Source organism: Trachypithecus francoisi, unplaced genomic scaffold, assembly GCF_009764315.1.
Source record: "Trachypithecus francoisi isolate TF-2019V2 unplaced genomic scaffold, Tfra_2.0 Lachesis_group12, whole genome shotgun sequence".
Taxonomy (NCBI): Eukaryota; Metazoa; Chordata; class Mammalia; order Primates; family Cercopithecidae; genus Trachypithecus; species Trachypithecus francoisi.
The window spans coordinates 111,176,160-111,201,060 of NW_022681457.1; the positions used below are offsets into that span (position 1 = coordinate 111,176,160).

General features: G+C 40.5%; 1 protein-coding gene across 3 annotated transcripts in view; it reads right to left on the reverse strand.

The window, feature by feature from the left end:
• The window catches only part of PRDM2 (PR/SET domain 2), a 132,098-nt gene extending 107,743 nt beyond the window's left edge, over nucleotides 1–24,355 (reverse strand). The window contains exons 1-2 of one of the 3 annotated variants that reach the window (XM_033228279.1): nucleotides 24,071–24,355; nucleotides 9,144–9,217 (exon numbers count right to left, since the gene is read on the reverse strand). In XM_033228279.1, the coding sequence (XP_033084170.1) occupies nucleotides 9,144–9,152 (9 nt within the window). In that variant the 5' untranslated portion in view covers nucleotides 9,153–9,217; nucleotides 24,071–24,355. The remainder of the gene's footprint in view (nucleotides 1–9,143; nucleotides 9,218–24,070) is intronic. The other 2 variants (XM_033228280.1, XM_033228281.1) reach the window with 2 other exon arrangements.
• Between the last annotated feature and the right edge of the window lie 546 nt (nucleotides 24,356–24,901).

The window sequence follows — 24,901 nt, forward strand, 5'->3', positions numbered from 1 at the left end:
GGACTTGGGCCGGTGGCTCATGCCTGTAATCCCAGCACTTTGGGAGGCCGAGGCGGGCAGATCACTTGAGGTCAGGAGTTCGAGACCAGCCTGGCCAACATGGTGAAACCCTATCTCTACTAAAAAAAGAAAAACTAGCCGAGCGTGGTGGCACACGCCTGTAATCCTAGCTATTCAGAGGCTGAGGCAGGAGAATCACTTGAACCCGGGAGGCGGAAGTTGCAGTGAGCAGAGGTTATGCCACTGCACTCCGGCCTGGGGGATAGAGCAAGACTCCTTCTCAAAAATAAATAAATAAGAGTACACAGGACTCTCTACACTATTCTTACAACTTCATGTGGATCTATAACTATTTCAAAATAATTTATTATAATTGCCAATATGGTAAACATCCATAGATACAACAAACATCATCAAAAAGCTCGAGCTGCTGCTGCACTAAGACCGCCTCCAGTCTTCCATCGCACCTCCCCTCTCAGGGCTAAGCAGCAGAAGACAGGACCGATTCCTAGAGACCAAACCTACAACAGTGGATGGAGGCAGCGGGGGTTTAATCCAAACATTCACGTCCTACGTTCTCCCCTTCCGGGGCACCTCCCCCACTTCCTGAGTACAACTGTTAACATTAAAAACTGCAAGCGTTACAACTATAAGCTTTCTCCCCTCTTCCTCCTCCTTCCTTTTTCTCCCTCTATGCCCTGCAATATCTTTTTCTTCCATACTTTGTTTTATGTATTTTCCCTCAAAAATAAGCCATGAACTTTGGGAGGTAGAGGTGGGTCAGGAGATTGAGATCATCCTGGCTAACATGGTGAAACCCCGTCTCTACTAAAAATACAAAAATTAGTTGAGCATGGTGGAGCGTGCCTGTAGTCTCAGCTACTCGGGAGGCTGAGGCAGGAGAATCGCTTGAACCCAGGAGGCGGAGGTTGCAGTGAGCCGAGATCGTGCCACTGCACTTCAACCTGGGCAACAGAGCGAGACTATCTAAAAAATAAAAATAATAATAATTTTAAAAGCCATGAAAAGGAATTTCTGTAACTTTCTACATCAATGCACATTTGAAAAGAGAGTGAGCAGTGTCAAGTACGCAAAGTTGGGGACAAGACATGGCTGTGACATTTGCTCTCTCCAAACAGGCACAAGAGTTTTTTTCATTTGAAGGGTTTCACTGCTAATCTCTAAAGGAGAAAAAGCAAAATATACCAGAATAAACTGAGATAAGTTGCAATATCTTCAGAGTATTAAACACAACAACTTACTGTCAATGCCCATTTGGGCTCTTGCAGGGAACGGAGGAAAAAGCAGAAGAAAGTTCCCGATGCTTTAAACCCCAGGGTGGTGAAGCTGAGACCCCACCAAGGTGAGGTTACCAGAAGGGGCCAATTTGCATTTGTATTCCAGGCCTGGGCTCTACCCAGAGTACACTTTGGCCTCCTAGAAGCCAGTCCCCACTATCCTAACCTAGTAGGATTTCCCCTATGGCTCAGTTACAACACTCTCCACAACTTGCAGCAGTGTGCCCTGTGTATTGTGAAAGCCCTTCCTGGTTGGCTTGGTTAATCACCTCTCCAGAGAGGCAAATTTAGGGGTGTAGACAGGCAGGCTCTGCTTCACTCACCTCGATAAAACCTGGCACAGAGTACCCAGCTCAGAGCAGTGGTCACTGCAAACAAGCAAACAAATGCCTGGCAATCAACTGCCCAGAGGTCTGGGCACAGAGAAATGGCTGTAAGAGCAGTATGGCCCCAGCTGGCCATGGAGTCCATGGAAGTGGATGAGAGGCCTCCATGGAAAGCAGAGAAGGAGAGACTAGCCAAAAACAAAGCCCTCAGAATGCCCTTATCAAAGAATGAAACGGAAGAAAAAGCGCAGTAAATGAGTCCCAGTCCTAGAAGTCATCGCAGAGCCAAAGAGGCAAGCGCATAGCATCACCAAAGCCAGGGAAGACTCCGGGACGTGAGGTGGTCAACAGAGCCAAACCCTGCTGCTGATCCTTCAAAATCTGTCACATCCGATCTCTTTCTCCAGTTCCCATTGCCACTGACATCTTCCAACCTGAAGCTATTCAGGAATCTCCAATCGTCCTGCACATATTGGCAGCAAGTGTCCGTGTGCTGGAGCAGTGCTACCTGGGGAACGCAGCAACCAAAAGAAGGGGCAGGTCCTGCCCACCTGCACCCCAAGCTAATGTGGCAGACTGGGGGTGCTCAGCATCTCAATGACCTAAAGAGTGATGTAAGAGAGATGAGGAGGGGACAGTGCAGTGCTTTAGTTAGGATGGCAGGGGAAGGTCTCTCAGAGAAGATGTCATACAGGGACTTGGACTTAAGAGATGAAAATGAGTCATGTATTAAGAACTGAGGAGTCCAGGCAAACATGCTGAGGAAAGAAGGGCCTTGGGCTGTTCAGGAATAAAGAGGCCAATGCAGCTGCACCAGAGTAGAGCCGGGAAAAAAGCAGAGGCAGCCGCCACTGGAACCTGCAAAACCAAGGCAGGAAAAAGAGCTGGACTGCATTCAGAAAGCATTGGGATGACACAAGAGGGTTTGGGCAGGAGAGTGACAAGATGGGGTGAGGCTTTCTGGCTTCTAGTCTACTCTATATTCAACTTCTCTGAACCTTTTATCTTCTTGAATAAGCAATCTACAAAGCATCTGATTCAAAACGCTTTTTAAACTTTCTAAATAAAATCTAGTCGTTCGTCTGCTGGCTTTAGAGACTGTCAATGTTCAAGAGAAGCAAAGAAAATAAGACACCTGAGGGCTCATCCCCTCCTCTTGTCCAGACAATTCTAATACAGAATGGGAGTGGGTGAGAGTGGTGACAGGGAGTCAGTAAGCAGGAGAAGGAGCTTTCTACTGCCTCCCATTGAGGCTGTTACTGATGAGACTGAGTTTCAACTTCTCAAACTATCTTCATCCAAAGCAGCAAACTGTGGGCTACAGCCTTTCATCTCAGATGCGGTTTGTTTGGTCTACCCATGGATTTAAAAAAAAAAAAAAAAAAAAAAAAATCTATTGGAAGAAATCACAGAAAAATCCCCATTTTACTCTTACAGGTCATCCCTGGCCCCTCTAGGCATCTGGGTTCCTGGCACACCCTCTGGCCCCTCCCACCCTCACCATACTAGGTCCCCTTCCTACTCTGGGCCTTTCTCAATTTAGGCTTTCACCTGGCCCTCAATTCTTCTGATGGTCAATATCCTCCACACCCTTCCAGGTCAGTGCAAATCCCAGCTCCTCCACGAAAACGTTCCCAACAACTCGCAACGACTGCTGGCTTTTCTGATTTCCCAGATGGTGAGCTGCATGTTCTGTAAGGCCTGTGGAGAATGGTCCCGTAGGAAGGAAAACTGCTGGTGAGGAAATCAATCAGGAGCTTTCGTAATAGCCCAGACAAGGGATGTTTGGGTCTGAATTCAAGCAGTAATAGTAATCAAACTATTTTATAGGACAGAATCAGCACGTGGTTACCGGCTGAAAAATAACAGTAATAAATAACAACTTACGGTGTTTCCTGTATGTCAGGCATTAGCCTAAGGGCTTTATGTCCGGTAACTCATTTACTATTGACTGCAACCACATGGCACATGGGGTGGGCACCATTACTGTCCCCATTACTGTCCCCATTTAACAGATAAGAAAGCGAACACAAATAAGCCGAGGACTTGCCCAAGGTCACACAGCTGGAATGGCATTGCCAGAACTGACCAAGGAGAGTGAGTTACAGGGTATCAAAGGAGAGGCAGAGAAAACCAGTCCCACAGCTTCCTTCTCTGCCAAAGTGTTACTATCCTAATGTAAAAGAAAAGGCTTCTTGCCACAAGCTTGTTCCAGTGACTTAAGGAAATGCTATTCAGGTTGTTAATTTTTTTCTGAATTTCAGAAATAATATTTCCATTCAGAAAGACAAGGTCCTAGATTTTCTAAAAATTGCTAATTTACCTAGTAGAATACATGATTCAAAATGAGATTTCAAGTGCCACCATTATTCATTCAGCATGCTAATTTCCAAAACTACACATTTATTAATTGAGGTTTAAGTCAAAACATAGGAACCACCTTACTTAGAAGTCTTTTTTAAAAGTGAAAAAGTCAGATTCATATTTATAATTATCTACAAAAAATATACTTCTATATTATAATGATAAAACAGTGAAAGTGGTTTCAACTTTTTATATCCTGTATATTTTTAGAATGAGAAAAAAGGGGGAGATATAACTAAGATGAAAAGATAGAAAGCTATCCCAGGGTTTCACTCTTTGGAATTAAGATTATGATAGACCTATCTAGATGGTCAGATGGTCTCCCATAAAACAGCTCCTGTAAAGAAATGAACTACTGATACATGCAACAGTGCGGCTGAATCTCAGAAACAGTATGCAGACCAAAACAAGACAAACGCCAAAGGCAAGGGCGGTATGATTCCACTCCCATGAAACCCCGGAATAGGAAAAACCAGTGTGTAGGAACAGAAAGACGATCAGTAGTGACCTTGGGCAGGGAAAGACTAACTTCAGAGCAGCAGAAAAGAACTTTTTTTGGGGTGAGGGACACGTCCTATGACTCGACAGCGGTAAGAGTTACACGGGTGTGAAACTTGTACTATACAGTTAAAGCAGTTACCTTTTACTGTATGCAGATTATACCTCAGAGTTGATTTTTAAAGTCAAATAACTAAACAGGTCAATAAATCCTAAATTCTCATCTTTAAATCATGTTAAAATGAAACTTTAATGCACCAAGAAAATATTTTCAATTGTGTTCACGTTCTTATCTGTCAAATAGGGATAGTAATGGTGCCCACCTCACGCAGTTGCGGTCAATAGTAAATGACTTACTGAACTTCTGTAAAGCATTTTGGCTACTGCCTGACATATAGGAAACACTGTAAGTTAATATTTTTTTTTATTATTATTTTCAACCAAGTCCTGGTTCTGCCCTGTAGAATAGTTTCATTATTTGTATTTATTAAGAATTTTTTAACTCAACTCTAACAGTCCTCTACTCAAAACCCCCCAAAGTTTCCCCATCTCACTGGCAAAGTCTACTCTGGTCCTTCTGGCGACCCGAGAGCTGAGCCCACACTTCTTTGACCACTTACTCCACCCTCCTAAGGTCTGCTCCAGGTACGTGAACCACAGAACCAACCTCCTCCACTCTCCCTACCCAGCCCTTCTCTCCATATTCTTTAGACAAATGTTGACTGTCATCAGCAAGGTAACTCTGCTCTAGAGTGTAACATTGACACTGGCTGCTGTTACATAAAGCTGCATGCACCATCCCACATGGCCAACACACACTAATGTTTTTATTTTTAAAACTATATAAGAATAAGCAAATGTTATTGGTGTTTCATTTAAATTTATATAAGTAACTCCTTTTATATGCTTTGCCCAGAGAATTATCAGCAATTATTATATCAGTTTAATCCATTTAAAGCACCTAGTTTCTTAAATATTGACTTGATCAAAACTAACTAGAAAGTGACAGCAATACGTGATGGAATACATTAGACCCAATTTTCCTTAATATTAAGGACAATTCATAATATATTCATACTAAAATATGTATTATTGCTACAATAGACTAATCATCATCATCAAAGTAATTGTTACAAGCAAAACACAGCTTAGAATCACACAGTATTAAAATCTCTAAAATCCTATGAACAACCCATTTTTGTATAGATTTGCAAACAAGAATCTAAGGGGAAAAATAAAAATCAAACAAGCTTCAGTTTACTGAAATGGCATTAAATTATATTTGGTTAAGAAACGAGCAGGACTGCTATAACAATAAACAGATGAAAACACAAACCAAGAAACATTTATACACCACTTTTGAAAAAGAAAAGGAGTCAAATTAGTTCTGAAATACAAAAAAGTACCCGCTTTCAAAAAGCTGTCAGGTCCACTAAGTTGTCCAACTGAAGAAACTGTCCTAAAGCCTGGTGTTCATCTCAGTAGTGAACACACATTATCACCACACTCCTGCTCCCTTACAATCCGGTTTCCCTAGCACAGTGGGGAGGACATCCTAAAAATGGAAATCAGCTTGTGTCACTGTCCAGTAGCCCTAAAGGCCCTACGAACCTTAGCTCTCACACCAATGTCCTCTTATCCCAGAGCCCCTGATGGGGCCAAGCTCCAGACCATGGCTTGCTCTCTGTCCTGTGAACTACCAAGCTCATTTCCCCTCCAGGGCCTTTGTACTACTATGTGTTCACTCTGCCTGGAATTTTCTTTTTCCAGATCTTCATGTGTCTATGTGGCTCCCGGCTATTACCTAAGTTTCAGTTCTACTAGCACGCACCTCCACAGAATAGTCTTCTCTGACCATGTAATCCAAAGACCACCTTTCACCTACAGCCATCACCCTTTAGAACAAGATCTTGTTTAATTGTCTTCACAGCACTTTTCACTATCTGAAATTACCTTGCTTGTCTTCCTGCTTTTTTAACCGTCTCCCTCTTGGAGTACGTTACTGGCAGAGCCCTTGCCCACTTAGTTCACTGCAGAACCCACAACATACTGGGGTACAGTCTGTGCCTGATCAAAGAGGGAAGGAATGAATGAATGTTAGGGACAACTGAGATAATGAACCCATTCCTGAGATAAAGCCATTCCTAGATAAGTCTAGGAAAATAAGAAGGAAAACAGTGGAACATCTCAAAAGTTAAGTATCAGGATGGGTGTGCAATTGAAGCAAGTAGGATACCGATGATCTGAGAATGCTGCCTCAATAGTCAGTGCTGAAAATACTGGCAGGCTGTGGACTCTATTGCTTCTTCTAAATTGCTTCTTCTAAAGGAATCAATAACAAACAATATGATATGCCCATGAAGAGGATCCCGCAGTCCCTGAAACTCAGCTGTCAGGCATATATAAACAAATTGTTCTATGCTATTGTCTTCAAGACCATACACATCATAAGAAACAGAACTGACAACTAAAATCCATCAAAGCAATGCTGATCCGTTCCCAGAGAGAATAACCTAACCCTAAAATAACCATCAGGATTGTATGTATAAGTATTTATAAGTCAATCTTCTTCAAGTTCAAACTTTTTTATATCTGAATTTTGTTGTGTAGATATTTCTCAGTTTTTCGAGCATTTACTGCTCATTTTCACTGTATGAAAATGAGAGCAATAAATATGAGAAGGGAAAACTGTAAATTATCCTGAAATAAGTCTTAATCCTTAAAAATTCCTGGAGTGATTGTCGAAAAACACTGATAGATTTTATGCCATAACAATAAGGCCTAAACAGCATATAACTAATATTCTTCTAATAATGAAAATATAACAAAAGATGCTAAAAACTTTTCTCATGAAAAGTGGGCAATTTTTATACTACAAATAAAAGTTTCATTACTACCAGACCATTTAAATGACACCCAAATCAGAAATGTGTTAACCATTAGAAACATAAGGACACTTTTCCACTGATACTTGGCTTTTAGGATCAAAGGCGGTCTTCTGCAGATCTGATATTAAAACTTGTCAAAAGCAAAATGAAATTGTAAAAGAGCCAAAAAAAAAAAAAAAAGAAGTAGTTATTGCTACCACTTTTTGACTGGCATGCAGACTTTTTTAAACACAAATTTGACATAATTGAAATATAAAGCAAAAGTTTGAAGTGTCAAGTCTAATACACTAGAAATATTATAAGCCTAATACTGTACAAGAATTAAGGCATAATTAATCATAAGGTTAAAGGTGTAGACACATCAAATAAATGATTCTGAACAGCAATGCAACAAGAACAATATCAACATTTAGATTCCACTTTGGAAGAACTCACAACCATTCTAGCACAGGATAGAGACTCCTCCAACAAAACAGTTCCTAGACCGTAGAAAACTGAGCTCCTTTGAGTGACCAGGTTCATATTAAGAATCAATCTTAAAATAGGAAAATAAATGAAATCTATGAAATATATATGAGCATAACTTTGATGGACGATGACTGTGAAATCCACTTTGTTCTCTTTTCCCTCCCCCACCTCACCATTTCAAAAATAATTTGCCTTCAAAAGCATGTCAATAAATCTGCAAGTTTTAAAATAACAGCATGTGCCCCATGTGTTCGCCAGATTCATTTTTTATGATATATGTCCTCTGCATTAAAATAAACATTTCTGATAAAGAAGGTAATGAAAAGAAATCAAAAGAATCCATTCCAAAAATTTCACATCTCTCAATGCAACACAGGACTGAATTTATTAAACTTGGACCAGCTAATTAAATTGAACTTGTGATCTCTAGTTAGAATCACCTGTAAATGATAAAAAGGTGTCCAAAGTTTCAGTTGATGAGGGATACAAAATGTTTTCAAGTCTGAGAGTTTTAAGCTAAAGACTTAAAAAAAAATTACATACTTCATATTTTTGGTTTTGTCCTTCTTATTTTAAAAATAAGTGCTTATGAAGATTTTAAAAAGAGAACATTTCTGACACCCACGAATTTCTATAACTACAAGTGAGATGATATTGAAACCAGAAAATAAGAATCCTACTCTAGAATATATTATTAGATCCACATAACTGGTTCTACTTATCAGAACACCCTTGAGGCTATGAAAATATCCATAGCAGAATAATTTAATCACCAGGTAATCCCACATCTCCTGTAAAGAGAAACACATCTTACATTTCAATATCTGCCCTCTTGTTTTTATTCTGAGAACAGGTTTTTCAAGGACAAAATGCTTAAAGTTTCTTCTTTGAACATTTGTGGTCTCTATAAATAACTTTTAATCCTCTCTTTTCAACCAACAGATAATCACAAAATAAAAAATGCCAAAAATGAAAGCTTAATAAGCTTCAAAACACACACAAAAAACTCACACTAGAGTGTGGAAAGGCAGAATTCAAAAAGAAAGTCTTAATGAAAATCCCTAAGAATGAGTCTTCTACTCAGGGAACCACAGAAACGCCAACCCACGCCCAAACAACGCACATTCCATCCACTGCACGAACAAATGCACAGTATGAACGCAATGAACTCATTAATGGTATTAAGAAACAACAATGAGAATCCAGGAGAAATGAACGTGTGTGCTACTATCTTGTAAAAATCAAGAGCTGGTCTAACATCTAGGTCATGTATTTGTATAAATTCTGATTTTTAAACTCACCTGATTCATTTTCAATTCCTGTTGTGTTCTGTAAAGATACACACAACAAAGAAACTTCTTTGATTACATGAACCCTAAAAAGAAAAACAGACAATTGTAATATGTACCTGCCTACAAATTTACAGGGATTTAAAACCACATACAGAACTGTAGAGTTTGCTCAAAGGGCTATTTATAAAGCAACTCTATGCCAAATCAACTTCAATCTACGCTGAGAGCTTCCTTATCAGATTTATTATCTCCAGTAAAATAGATTTCTTACTACTCTTTACTAGGGCTTCACTGTACTCTACAACTGAAAGCAGACTCATTAGGATGACATCAAATCTTTACTTTGGAACTGCATCATTCCTAAGAAGAAATAAACTAGCTTTGTTAATAGAAATACAAAGCATTATTGAGTACCTTATTATGCAATATAAGTGTCCTTCTTTTTCTTTTACCAATACTGTGTTGAATGTAAACACCATTAGACCCCATTACATTATTCTGTTTTTCAAGTTCCTGAATTAGAAAGGTGAATTTACTAACATTGGCCACCGGGAGTTCTCTCTGAGGAAAAGAACAAAAAACTGGCAGTAAAATGCAAATGTTTTAATAAAAGATGTTTGGAAACAGCTACATTGTCCCTTTAAAAACCCGTGTTCAATGTATTCATAGTACAGTAAACTAAGAAGACAAAATTATTTCTCGTAAGTGCATATGATATGCTTGTTTCTAAATAATAATCTCTGAAAATGGTCCTTTCTGCAATGTATGTCTTAAGAGTCATATGATATAATTCATAATATATTAAATCACGACACTTTAAGTAGAACTTCCACTGTAAGGTTCTAAACATTTCCCACAAGTTTATATACACATACCATTAGGCATAATTCTCCTATTTCTTTATGCACTTGTTTATAACTTATCTTTCCTTCCTTGACTCACAAGCCTCTGCTTACATTGTAACATTATGTTCTAATTGTTAATAACCCAAAGAATACATTCTTCCTACTGCCTACCCACTGTTTTGATATCTTACCCTTGTTTTTTAATAAGGTAGTTGGATTTTTCTTTCCTTTTCTTGATCTATTTAACCACTCACCTGATCACCCTTAACCACCAAAGGCACTATATTTAAGTTAGGGCCTGGCCGTCTGAACTACTTTTATTCATAATTGGCATAAGGATGTATTCCATGAGATTGCATCTTGTTAGAGAGCGCACTGCTAGCCAAACCAATATAAACTCTTGGTAAGCAAGTACTCAGAAAAAAAAAAAAAAGCCAGAGAATTGAAAGTTAAACCATGAAGTCCATTCCTTTACATTTTAATACTGAGCATCTTTCTCATCTGTATTTACATGTCCTGCCTTAGTAAACATCATATATTGAACATAATCAACCCTCTTCTCTAAGACTTAAGATTGTTATCAAGTTAAAAATGTATATTTTGGTATTAAATAGTGATGCGGTTAGTCATCCCTCAGATGTGCACACCTGAGCCGCGGCCAGAAATGCCTACTTACTACTATCTAGTTCCACGTGGTGGCCCTGCATGACACCTTATTCCCCCAGGTGAATAAGATGTTAGGGGTTTCACTTGTCCTCTTACAAAGCTTTTATGGGTAGATGTATTAACACTGGCTCAGGGGAGTTCTCTTTGAGGAACAGAACAAAACACATCTGTGGTAAAATGCAAATGTTTTAATAAAAGATGTTTGGAAAGAGTTATAACGCTTTACCATTTCCCTTTGTTTGCCTTTTCCCTCTCACAAGAATCGTCGGTATCATGATCATCAGTATCATTTATGAAGCTTCTTCCAAGGACCAGCAGGCACTGTGCTGCCTTCAGTGAACCGGCTCAGGTCCCCTTCACCAAAATAAGCACAGCACCAGCATCCTCAGTTAACAAGAGCTTAAGACAATTCGGTCAAGGTCTCATAATTTTGGTTTCTGCTAAAGCATCTAAACTACATTTCACCCATTTTTTACTCCTGCCTCCCAATGAGCACCCACTATGCGTCAAGCACTACCCTTGAGCAGTGGAAAAGAGGAAGATCCCTGTCCTTTTGGGGAAGACAGCTACAGTAAATGCATAAGTAAAATATGTGGCATGCCAGAAAATGAAAGTGCTTTAGAAAAAAATAAAGAGTTATGGAGAGGGAGATAGTTATCACAATCTCTGTCTCTACCTCTATGTGTGCAAATTCAACAATGTGGTCAGAGAAGGACTCAGAAGGGGCAGTCTACATAAAAGCCACGAAAGGGACGAGCTTCGAACAGGAAAGTATGGGGAGAAATATTATATGGAGGTGGAGGTGGAAATGAAAGCGAGAAGCCTCACAAGGCTGTGAGCCTCGGGAAGCAGAGAGGGAGTCAGGATGCTGGTGTGGCTGGTACACAGTCAGTGAAGGGCACATGAAGAAGCAATGTGGGAGGGTGATGCCCAGTCTAACCAAGAGACGATGGGGGCATGGCTCAGGCAGTAGAAGAGATGTGAGAAGTAACTGGATCCTGGATGGACGGACGGAGGGAGAGATGGATAGAATTTTTATTTATTTTATTTTATTTTATTGAGATGGAGGCTGGAGTGCAGTGGTGTGATCTCGGTTCACTGCAAGCTCCGCCTCCCAGGGTCAAGCAATTCTCCTGCCTCAGCCTCCCGAGTAGCTAGTACTACAGGTGTGTGCCATCACACCCAGTCAATATTTTTGTATTCTTAGTAGAGAGAGAGTTTCACCATGTTGACCATGATGGTCTCGAGCACCCAAGATGTACTGCAGTTTTAGATCTTAGGCATGAAAGAAAGGAAGTCAGGGATGGCACTGAGGTTTTTGTCGTGAGGGCATGGGAGGATGGAGCTACTGTTTTCTGAGATGCTGCCTTATTCTTACCATCTGCTTTTCATGTTTGCCCTCTTTATTTAACACTTCTTTTCTTTTCCTCACCTTTTGTCATTGCTAGCTCATAGGCACAATTCAGACAGCTGAGATATCCTAACATCTGATATTGAATAACTAAAATAGTACTTAAAACATTGTATTCTTTATTATCTCAATGAATCTCATGTTTTTCTTTTTTTCTGGAGATGGGGTAGTACTCTGTCACCCAGGTTGGAATGCAGTGACACAATCGCAGCTCAGTGCAGCCTCGAACTCCTGGGCTCAAGTGATCCTCCCACATCAGCCTCCTAAGTAACTAAGACAACAGGCTTGCATCACCATGCCTGGCTAATTTTTTTAAATTATTTATTTATTTATTATTATTATTATTATTATTATTATTGGCAAAGACGGAGTCTCACCTTGTTGCCCAGCTATCATCTTTTTCTTTTCTTTTTTTTTTTTTTTTTTTTTGAAACAGAGTCTTGCTCTGTTACCCAGGCTGGAGTGCAGTGGCACGATCTCCGCTCACTGCAAGCTCCGCCTCCCAGGTTCATGCCATTCTCCTGTCTCAGCCTCCTGAATAGCTGGGACTACAGGCGCCCGCCACTATGCCTGGCTAATTTCTTTTTGTATTTTTAGTAGAGATGGGGTTTCACCTTGTTAGCCAGAATGGTCTCGATCTCCTGACCTCGTGATCCGCCCGCCAAGGCTTCCCAAAGTGCTGGGATTACAGGCGTGAGCAGCCAGCCTGCCCAGGCTATCATCTTTTCTTAATTAAAAAAAGGTTAGAATATAATTCAGATTGTTACATAATTAATAATCTTCTCTTTCTACACTACCTGTTTCCTCTCTGTCCTAATGAGAATATACTTATTATTTCTTTCCAGAGAAAAGAAAGATCATAACATCTTTTTCTTAAAGATTCACTATATATCTGTGTGGAGAGAGCCTCCTCCCTATTACTTCCAATTCCTAATTGCTAAAAACCAGACCCTCATTTTTTCCTCTCTGCCTCTTGGACTCACAAAATTGTCAATCTATATACATAAAATACTGTACAACAACAACACTGTAAATCTGATAGTGAATTCTCAAATGTTATTTTAAAAACTTAATTCTTTATTCAACTATACCAGAAACAAGGGGTATTAAACGAAAAGAAGTAAGACCTGGGCAGAGTGTCTCAACAGAAGAACCCTGCATTTTGGACTGGCCAACTCCTTGAGCAAGACAGTCCCTTTCCTTATGGGCATTTAACATTGCTCTGAGCAATCAACACTAGCAGTGCCTCCAATAATTTCGACAATCGAAAATACCTACACACATTCTCAAATGCCCTTCCAACTGAGAACCTCTGAATGTGGTAACCATGTGATGAGCTGCAACAGGATAATAATGTATTTTAAAGCAACTACAGCATCTAAAAATGTTTGGAATAACTTCCTTAAGATTCCCCCAGCACTGCTCAAAACCCCCATGGAAATGCCATGGCAATCCCACATAACTTTCATATTCAGTGCTGACTTCAACAGTCCTGTCTTTACACGCCCATGTAACTAACACATGGTGTCTCCAGGCCAAGGTTTTATCAAATGTGAGAAACTGAATGATCAATCCAGCAGTGCAGAGGCAGAGAGAAATCTTTCCAAGCGTATCGCTGAAACCTTAACAATTCTGCCAAATGCTCTTTTTTAACGTGCTAAACAATTAAGTGCCTCTGCTTTGCTAACGGCAGATACTGAAAATCTTTAAATCCCTGGGACTTCTCCAACCTTGACTTATATTATACTTAGTTTCTTTTCTGGATTTCCATGTCTGATCAAACCTTCTTGAATATTTCTACAGCACCCCTTGAATAAGTCTAACATATCCCTTCTATCCCACCTTAATATTTATCAGTCCTATAACAGCATATACTCTTAGAAAATAAGAGTTTGATCTCTATTTTACATATCTAAGATTTTAATATGAGTATATGAGTATATGCACTTAACTTTTCAAGATACTGCTTTCAAGTTCTAGACAAATCAGTCTTAGAAACATTTATTAATAGCATAAAGATGATTTGATGATTAATCAGTATCAATATAACAATAAAATAATTTGAGTCATTTTTAAGATACTAGTCCCATAAAGTGTCAACACAACCTCAACAACTGTTAAGCTGCTGTCTTCTGACACGGAAGTCCAGAGACCAGAAAATCTAGACACATGGGACAGCCCTTTCCCTGGGTCATACCCACCCTGCAGCCCCAGCACTCTCTATTACCAATCCTCTGAAATACAGCAGGTTTATCTCAACAAAGACACAAACTAGCATTAATATAATACATGTTACACTTAAACTGTCTTCATATCTGCCCTTTATGGACTTCTAAAAATCTACAAATCTATATGAAAGGCAAAGTAGGAGCAACAGATTTTTTTAAAAAATTAGTTTAAGTCTGTGGGGGAAGGGACACAATTGGGAAAATACATATTTGATTTGTACATTCACCTTTAAATCGCTGATATAATTTTCACAATTTTCTTTAGGATCACTTTAGATCTCTGGCAGGGAGGGAAGAGTATCTGGAAAATAATTAACTGCAATAGTCACATAGAGGTCACTGATACTATTTTATAATTATTTTAAGTTACAAAAAATTCTACATTGTGACACCAAGAATCAGAAAAAAACTAACTTTTATGATTCAGGAAGTTTATGGATAAAGAGTAAAACAGAAATAAATAAGAGAATATGTTTTTATCAAATTTAAAAGACCAGAATGAAAACATGGACTAGACATAAGAAAAAAAAGTTGCCATTTTGGGAAAGGAGTCTTAGAAAGTTCATGGCCAACATAAAAAAAAATTCTAAAGCTAATCACCACATAAAGAAGATCTCAAGGCAAATAAATACTGTAGCAAATACAGAGATGATTCAGCTTTTAGCAGAGTAGATTTGTAGTGTCGTCTAACACTGACCTTAACTTACTCTGACCAAAAGATTCTTGCAATCCTGAAACTTCTAGAAAAATAATAAAAATGTCTGAAATATGCCAACTTCTCACAAACAGTTTTTATTGATTTAAAAATGCTATTAAGGTATTCACTGTCATAGAAAAGTACCACGTATAACTCCTAAATTACAATCTTTGAACTTTTCTTTCTTCAGAAAATCTCCACAATTAGAATCTGTAAACTTCAGATATCAATATGAAAACACGTAGCACCCACTTGTTAGATTAAACAAAAGCACAGATATTGAATCTGCCCAGGAATTGGTAAATGAAAATTCATCAGTTTTCCCTTTCTAAAATAATACAATTTCACGAGTGTAATCATCTAGCTTCATACTCAAAAATATAGCCCCAACCTTGGTATTAAAATGCAGACTATATTACCAAATTAAATAAAGTGAAAAATCAAATCTGATACTTTAATTATGAGGAGATTCCATGTGTGTGGAGAGAGACTGCGCAGACAGGAAAGGGGTGGCAAGCTGCTGAACCAGAGGCAATGAATTCCTTCTGCTTGAAACCACTCATGCCTCTCACCCCCGGAAGGATTTCTCCCAAGACCAAAAGACAATGGTTAACACAGAGTATATCACATACAGCAATTTCCCTACCGACAAATATATAAGAAGAGATACAAGAATAGAATGTTCACAAATAAACCAGTAATTTCTCCCATTTCATTGATCAGTTTCCTCAGTGAGGCCCAGAAAATGCAGACAACTATCGCAGGCCCCGATTCCCCGAATGCATAGAGCAGAGAAACCTAAATAGCCAAGTGGAGTGTATCGGCTTTACTCCAGATGGGACGATCTGATACTAATAACACAGATTCCACGTAACAGATCAGAAAAAAGCAAGGGTCTGCTGTTCTCAGTGGCTTTAGAGCCGCAGATCTCCAATGAGAAAATGAGACTGATTCAAGCTTTTGTTTGAAATATCTAAGTTTATAGAGCTCTGAGGTCAACAGCCCTCCGGCTCCAATGGGCCTCAAGCAATTAAATAACACCATATCAAAATGTCAAATATGGGACCTGCTGATATGCTAGGAAAGGACTATAAATCCGCATTTAGATTGTAGCATTCCAGGGTTTTTCCCCTGTCAGAGTATCTCTTCCTTTACTTGGGGGAAAAAAAAAAGATTAAAGGGGAAATTTTCAAAAGCTACTGCTCCAAGCATCCATTAATAATGAGCCAGCTCGGAAGTAAATGTATGGCAGCTGCTGATTATTTATTCTTTATTATTGATTGCTGTTATTGACAGCTATTAATACATGCTCTCCCTCATACTTTTGATTAAATTTATATACCTAACTCATATTCCACTGAACATGTAATTTATTACATCACAAATCTCAAGCTTTGTTTAGGGTTCCTACAATAATTCCCTGTAACCCCCTTATTAAAAATACCCAGTTTCTCTAAAGAAATTAAAACATTATCTTAGCTCTCACTATAGGATATTCCTCCCCTCCAACGGTACAAAAAAAAAAAAACAAAGAATTATTGCCAATTTTCCTGCATGAAGTAACTGCATCCAATCAAAGCACTCTTGAATTAAACTGTTAATTTCCTTTCCTTATTTTCAAAACTAATTGCCAAGAAACACAAATGTAAAAATCTGGGGGCAGGTCAGAATACAAGTTTTCCAATCAGTCCTTGCTCTCTGATGAGAACTATGCTGCAGATTCAAGGCCATTATTACCTCCTGCAAAACAGTATTAAAGTAACAGAAGCTCCCATGAAAGATTCTTTTCTGACATTTTCCCTACATTAGATGTATAAAAACTTTAACTTATAAAAGGAAAATTAAATCAATTCTTTACTAAGGCTCAAATGCCAAGCTTCTAACTCAGACAAAATTTCTAAAGCAAGATGCCATATGATAGCTCATTTCACAACTCCCAAAACAAAATGAATCCTCAGTTGACCCCTGTGAGTTACCGTTTTTCCACTGGAGTTGCCAATGCAGATGTTACTTTTAAAATTAAGAGATGTCTAGGAATCCTGCAAAATACTTGCGAATTTCCTGAAAAGCGAAAGAATGCTAGAGCAGCACGGACAGGGTAGTGGTGCTTGCACCCAGGTCTTCATTTCTCCCATGAAGAGTCTCTAAGCAATACAGACATCTTACAAGGAGCTGCTCGGAGCTCTCTTCATCTTCCATACAACCTGCACATGAATGACGGGGAAGCTTACTGAATCCACAGGTGAATAACCTAAAGCAAAACTGGAAGTCATAACAGATACAATGACAACTTAAACTCTTTTGCTACAGTGTCAGGCACACTTGTATTACTACAAGATTCTATAGGTCTTCTCCCAAGATTTTACTAAGTTTTTTTTTTTGGTAGAAAGTGACTCTTTTATTTTAAATAATTTGAGATTTGGGGTTTATTCTCTAAATATGTTACTACTTCTCTAGAGTATTTAAAAATAATGGCAATGCCTGCTGTTTGCAGAGCAAAGTGTGTGCACTGTTCTACAGTTTAAGAGGTCCTTAAAACTACACACATGAGCTTTTTTTTGGGAAAAAAAGTATATTTCCTCAAAATAAATCATTAGTAGTTCTTGTTTCAAGGTGAAGATAAATAAATGCCTAACCATTTATGATAAAAAAAAAAAAAGATGAAAGACTGTCTTTTTATGTTTGTCTGCTTTAGTCCACAAAACAGTGCAACTCAAGTGGGCATCAGTGCAGGGCAAGGACAGAACAGATGGGCGGTTCTAAGGGGCTCTGAGTTCCATGCTAAATCGAAACTTGACCTTGTGGTAGAGTTCCCAGATACCGTGTGAGGGGTTACTATCCTATTCCACACCCTATTCCAAAAGGTCTGCGGAGAAAGATGGAAGAGGAATGACTGAGAAGCAGAGCCTATGATCACCTGTAAGAGGAGCCTGGTTTCATGGCAGCCCATTAGGAAGGCAGCTTTGGCACCTGGGATGGGCAAAGAGGAGTTCTGGATTAGAAGGCACCATCGACAAGACAAAATTGAATATTTCAGGAAGATTAAGTTGACAGAAAAGAATGAGGAAGTAGGTGAGGAGAGGGCAGCCAGAAAGACTGGGGCCAGGCAAGTCAGTTCAGAATCCAAGAGAACAGGCAATTAGGGTTTGAACTGCAGTCAAGAGCTGAAACAAAAAACATGATTGACACTGCAGAGGGAAGGAATGGGCAGAATGTTAGCTAACTGAACAGGAGGTAAAAAAGAAATGGCAAAAATGAATCCCAAAATTGGAACGTGAGTGACTGCAGGAATGGTGGTTTGAATATATTTTAAAGACAGATCAGTCAAGAGTAGGAACAATACTTAAGTGAAAGGTGGTGAGCTTCATTTTTTTTTTTTTTTTTTGAGACGGAGTCTCACTTTGTCTCCCAGGCTGGAGTGCAGTGGCGCAATCTCGGCTCACTGCAACCTCTGCCTCCCAGGTTCAAGCAATTCTCCTGCTTCAGCCTCCTGAGTAGCTGGATTACAAGTGTCCACCACCACACCCAGCTAATTTTTGTATTTTTAGTAGAGATGGGGTTTCACCATGTTGGCCAGGCTGGTCTTGAACTCCTGACCTTGTGATCCACCAGCCTTGGCCTCCCAAAGTGCTGGGATTACAGGCATGAGCCACCGCATCTGGCCAGTGAGCTCCATTTTACTGACTCTAAGGAGATGCCCAACCTTCCCAGGAAGTGCACATCAGTCTCAAGTGGAAGAACAGGTCGAAGCACAAATAGGCCATCAACATCTGGATGGAGATTCAGAAGTCCCAAGTGGGTACCTCAGGAAAGGAAATTGCCAAGCGGAAAAATATCCACAGAGAAGGGCAGACGGTGAAGGATGTGGCTTTGTGAAAGGCACGGAAGGAGCTAGAAAAAATAGTGGCCCCTTCCACCAAGTTCTGTAAGAGTTGTGGGGGAAGGTCAAAATGCCTAAGGACCCAAAAGATAACTGGGAAGGTTTTTCTCTCAACAATAACTGCCATGTTATTTCACAACACGCATGGTATTAGGAGAAATATCTACGAAAAAATGTTACTAATGTTCATGAAAAACTTGAAGTATCTCAAATCGCCTGCCTATTCTTTATTCATCTCAAAACATCCCGATGAAAAAGAAAGGTAATCAGAGTCTTCACCTTACAAATAGGAAGAGACAACAGGGGACAAGTGACCCACCTACCCCCACCACAGCCGAAAATCACTTGTACTCCATGCTTGATCTGTGATACTGTCATTCTGTACACTGAGGTAGGGCTCCATTAAATTACTCGAGAGTTGCATTCATATATTTATCTCCCCAAGCAGGTGAGCTGACCTGCCTTCTAACAAGTGGTAACAGAGCTTCACAATTAAGAATCTAAATTTATCCCAAGAGCCATCCTTTTGAAAACTCCTACTTTCAGATGTACTGTAAAATTAAGTCTTTCAGAATTATAGCAAAGTCCCTAAAAAATAAGTCTCACAGCATGAGGAACATTTAGAATGTCACTTTTACACTGATACTCCAGATTATATTTAATTTATATTCTCTTAACAAGGTCTTGGGCAATGTACAGGATTCATAGTGAAGTATACTAGTGTTTAGTGAATCTTACAATTCAAATTTTGATGGCATCATTTAAATTATTTGAAAGTGCCACGGAATTCTCCTACTGGAGTTTAACACAGGTCTTAGAACTACATATAAGCACATACAAAATGTGTGGGTTTTACCAATTTCCAGACAGACTGCCCCCTATAATCAAACTAACAGTTGCACTTAGCTTTACATATTTCAGACAAGCTGTTCCAAGAAGTAATTCAGCTCTTTCAAAGCAAAACCCAGAGTATGATTTATTGCAAGAGCTACAAAATATTCTTTTCACCAAAATGGCTGGAAAATAATAACTATTCAGTAAAATCTCCTTTATTGCATGTTCCAAAGGACTAATAAATGAAAACACAGTATAGGCATGACATGAACCAAGACTCTGAGAATAAATACTACACAGTACTAAGAAAAATATTGTAAGCATATTTCATTCCAAATGAGCCAGATTTACTACATACAATAATTCTAATTCATGCCTCAGGAAGGTGGGGGTGGGGAATGAAAGGCATTCTCTTTAAGAAAGAATATTTAAACGACACATGCATTCATTCCAGTGAAATTATACAGATGTTCTGTAATTCAGAAAACCACCCCTACCAAATGTGGCTCCAAAAGCACATCTCTTTTCATATGTTTTATTTATCAATACATTCTGACTAAAGATGACGTATGCCACAATAAAACTTCAATCAATACTATCTACACTTACAAAGATTACAAATAAGGATTTGGCAACTTACACTTTTCCCCCTAGCGGAAAGCTGCATGAATGCTGCATGTTTTCCACAAAGATCCATGAGCTATCTTTACATTATAAAATATTAAGTTAAAGTTAGGTAAGCACTTCAAAAGTAAGCCTTACAGCCTCAGGGCAAATTCACCATTTCTGTGCATAACCTCAAATGGGTTGTTTTGAAAAAAACAGGTTTCAGAAAAACTACAACATAGCCTCTACCAATCTTCAAGGGGTTGCTGGACCAAGTTGTTTTTCTAGAAGACAACTGTTTCTGCGCTGTTCAGCATAATGGTCTATATGTTTAAATGATTTACCACGCATCAACTGTATGCAAATTTATTCAAATTTCATAATTGAATCTGTATACTAAGACTGCTGATTCCGTGTCATAAAAACTCCTTCATGATCTCCAGGACACCTCACATTGCTTTACCTTATGCCACAAAACTGACGCCGAAGCGTAAGTGCTGAAACTGACCATTCAATGAAGTCACAAAACCAAAGGTGGAAAGGAACAGTGGACAGACCTGGAAGTCCATTCCTTGGCTTCAAGGTGTAAACCATCTAGTCTATCCTTATAGTTCTTAAAGAGAGTCAATAATCTGTTTCAATAATTCAACCATACAGTTAGATGAGCCTTCCTTCACTGCAGCGGTTCAAATGGTATTTGGAAATGTCTGGAGACTTTATTGGCTGTCACACTGGAAGGAGGTGCTACTGGCATCTCCTTGATAGAGGACAGGGATGCTGCTAAACATTCTACAATGTACAGGACAGTCCTCCACAACAGAGAATTATCCAACCCAGATGTCAGTAGGTGCAGAAGTTGAGAAACCCTGCTTTAATGGAGGCTAAGTATTGTTTTCAGTAATGCAGTCCACAGCTTTCAGACACTCCATGACGGTGGTTTTTACAGCTCTAACTAGAAACTTGTAGCTTCAAAAATAGAGACATGGACTACCACCCCAGGCCTCTAACCAAATGTTGTAACCATAGGTGACAGCATAGCTGATGATCAGCGCATAAACCATGAAGCCCTAGATACAGGGCAGCAGTTATCTGCGGTAAGGATGGTCAGGTGATGTCCCTCATCATCTGGAAACTCCCTTAGCTACCCATCATCATGCAAGTTTGATGATTTTCCCCCAACCATCAACCTACTCCTCTTCCAATCCCCATCATGGAGTTTTCTAGTAGAAGTCCACTGTTTTGGTTTTTTTTCTGCATGGGTATTAAAAGTAACATGAAAAGCTACTCAGAAGACATGAAAATAGTAAATAACCTAAGGTGCTTTCCATCCTGGAAAGTCTATGATTTAACAGGACTTAAAAAGGGTTTGTAAATCAGATTTGGAACTTGAAAAGAGACAGCCTGCCTAAAGAAACAGTCCCATGAATAAATAAACATCTAACGTAAAATAATCATCAAAAGAATGTGTGCAGACATATATACATAACTGCACAGCCACAGCCGAGAAGGGAAGAAAGGAAGCTGAAATTGAGTGTTACTTCTTATGAATGCACCAGCAAGAAAAATGCGTATTTAGATGCTAAAAAGCAGAATTTACATTTTTCACTGTAATCTCGAAAGATTACAGTACTTTAAAACTCACAATTTGAAAAAAAAAACTTTCAAACAAATCTTACTGAAAAGAAAACTCAGGCTTGAGAAACCTTACAGATCAATATGGACTTGATTGATAACTTACAGCCCATCCACATATTAAATAGCCATTAAACATAATATTGACTAGTTAGTGGCATGGATACATGCTCACCATATCATAAGGCAAGACAGGTTACAAACAATATATACACTATGTTATCGATCCTGTATAAAATGTAAATATATATACGTGAATGAATTGTAAAATAAGGAAAGAAATACGCACATCCACACCAAGAGAGACAGGAAGATCTGCCAAATGTTAACAATGGTTATCTGAAGAGGGGGAAGACTATGCCCAATTGCTGTTTCTTCTTTGTGCTTTTCTCTACTTTCCAATTTTCTACAGTGAGAATCTTTTGTTATGTTTTGTGCTTACAAAACTAATACATTCTTACAGATTTAAACTGTACTGTTTCAGGCCCTGTCCACAAAATAAGGAAAAAACAAACCTGAACATACCAACCTTTCAATTAAAGAAACCACCTTCAGAATCAACAAAAGCAAACATTTACTGAGCAGTATTATCATGTTCTGGCACTTTTCTAAGCACTTAAAATGTATTAACTTATTTCAATCAAACCAAAACAGATGTGTTGAGCTCTTTTTAGAGCCCTGGAATCACAGAAAATGTCAATGAGTTTTAGTCCCACTATGAATTTTGATTTGTTTCCATAGCTCGAAATGAGAGGGTTTAACAAAAATGACCTTTAAAGGTCATCTCAAGGCTAAACTAAGATTCTACATGTACAAATTTGGCCAATAAGTGTTAGTCTGGAAGCCTCTAGAGTGATGGGGCAGCTTGGACCATCTCAAAAACACAGAACCCTACTAAAAAAGAACGTATGACTATGTGTCTCAGTTCCTCCTTCTTAATATACGTAAATTTCCTATCATGTTTTTTCTTTTTAAAGGCTTACATTTTTCTGATACTTGGACACAACCGATCAAACCGAGGCGAAGTCTGTACCATTGTAAAAGAAATCATTGAAGGGTTCCATTTGTTGTTAAAAGTTTCGGTCACTTTTAATAAACCTGGAGTAAACAAAAACTTAAATATTTTAGTCGAGTTCTGGGGTAAAAATGATTGTTCTGGTGTCTGGTTAAAAGGATCTAAGGACCTACTGGGATTCAGCAAAAGACGTTCCACGTCTCAAATACACCCAAAATCTCAATACAACACTGAAAGAAAAGGTGAGGGGCCAGCACGAAATTTCTATTAGGGGAAATTTCAGCTGCGTAGTTAAGGAAATCAGGACTTCCAGGTTAACTGTGGGGTCGGTTAACTGTGGGGTCGTTGCCGCAGCTCACACCCCGACACAAGGCTATAAGACTGGAGGGTCGGTGGCTCACGCGTGGATCGAAGGAACCACGAAGGTTTGGGGAATAACACTGACCTGTTAGGTTTACTTCATGTCTCACTTGCCACCATCAAAAGAGGTTCATTGATAGCTTTATTAGCAAAATTAGTAACATAGAGTTGCACGTCTGTAACACACACACGCGCACACACACACCCGTGGGTCTGTGGGGACACTGAGGGAGACAATCTCCAGGTTAAAACCACACAAAAACTATTTGGGAAACACAAAGACGCAAGACAAAAAACAAATTAGGAGTGCAAATGTGCAAGACACACTCAGTAGGAACACAAAAGAGAAAAGCACAGCGTCCTGACAATTGGGACGGCGCCCGGCCCCACGTGGGGTCCCAGGTGGCCCAGCCGCCGCCCGCACCCGGCCAGTCTCTGCAGCCCGCACGCGTCCCCCGCGGGGCGCGCGGCTCTTCACCGCGACAAAGCGAATCCCGAACTTCGCCGCGGGAACCCCACGGCCGACTGGGAGTGGCCCTGCGCCGCCACCCACCCGCGGGACCACCGACCCGGAAGCCCGCGCCTCGTCCCGGGGTCCCCGGCGCGCCCGGGACCTCTGAGGGGGCGCGTCCGCCGGCCCGGACATCCCTGCGGCGCCGGGTCCCCAGCGTGTCGCCGCCGCCGTCGCCGCCGCGCTCCTCGCAGGGAGGGACCAGCATCCCGGCGCCAGCCCAGAGGCCGCCCACCCGCGCTGCTCCTTACCCGCGCCGCCGCGCCCGCGCCTCAGAGCGCCGAGGGCCGCCGCCGCCACTGCTGTTTCGCCGGCCCCGGCGCCCGCGGCAGCGCCGCCGCCATCTTGGCTCCAGTCGGAAGTGACGTCGGGCGGCGCGGCAGTGGCCTGCGAGGCTGTGGGGCTGCGGGGCTCCAGGACCCCCGGCCTCCCCACGACCCCCGGAGCCCGGCCCTTGACCCTGCGCCTTCGCCCAACGGCCACCAACCGGCCGCCGCCCCTCGTAGGTCACAGCGGAGCCCATGGCGGCGCCTCGGGAAGGATCCCCGGCGGCTGGCGTCGCGGCAGGTCCGACCGCACCCTAGGGCTAGGATTCTGCGTGGTTCAAAGGTTCTCAAAGAATCAAAAAGACTGGAGGAGGTGTTGGGGGGGCACGTCTGTCATTGAAGGGCATTAAGTATCTGACAAGTACATAAACGTAGACCTTATACTTCGCTGGTGTCAGAAGGACCAGTACACCCTTCGCCCAAAAGATCCAACTCCAGGCAGGCAGACGCAGCTGCTGGGTTTATTTGCTGCCCTAGTACCCAGGAGGAGTGACCGTCGCTTCCCTGTGCCCGCGCTGTTCCAGTGCAGCGCCTCTGACAGCGTGGTAGTAGCCCTGCCCTTAAGGAGCTTACTGTTCCCAAGCAGACAAACAAATGGACTGCAGAGACGGCGACTCATAGATGCTCTGATGAAGATGAACTGGGTGGAACTGGAGATGGCTCTTCGACATCCAAGGATGGAGGCCTAGCACGTGGTTGAAAATGAGTTGAGTCGGGGAGAAGCACAGGCTGGAGATGAGCTGGAAAGTTGGGAGT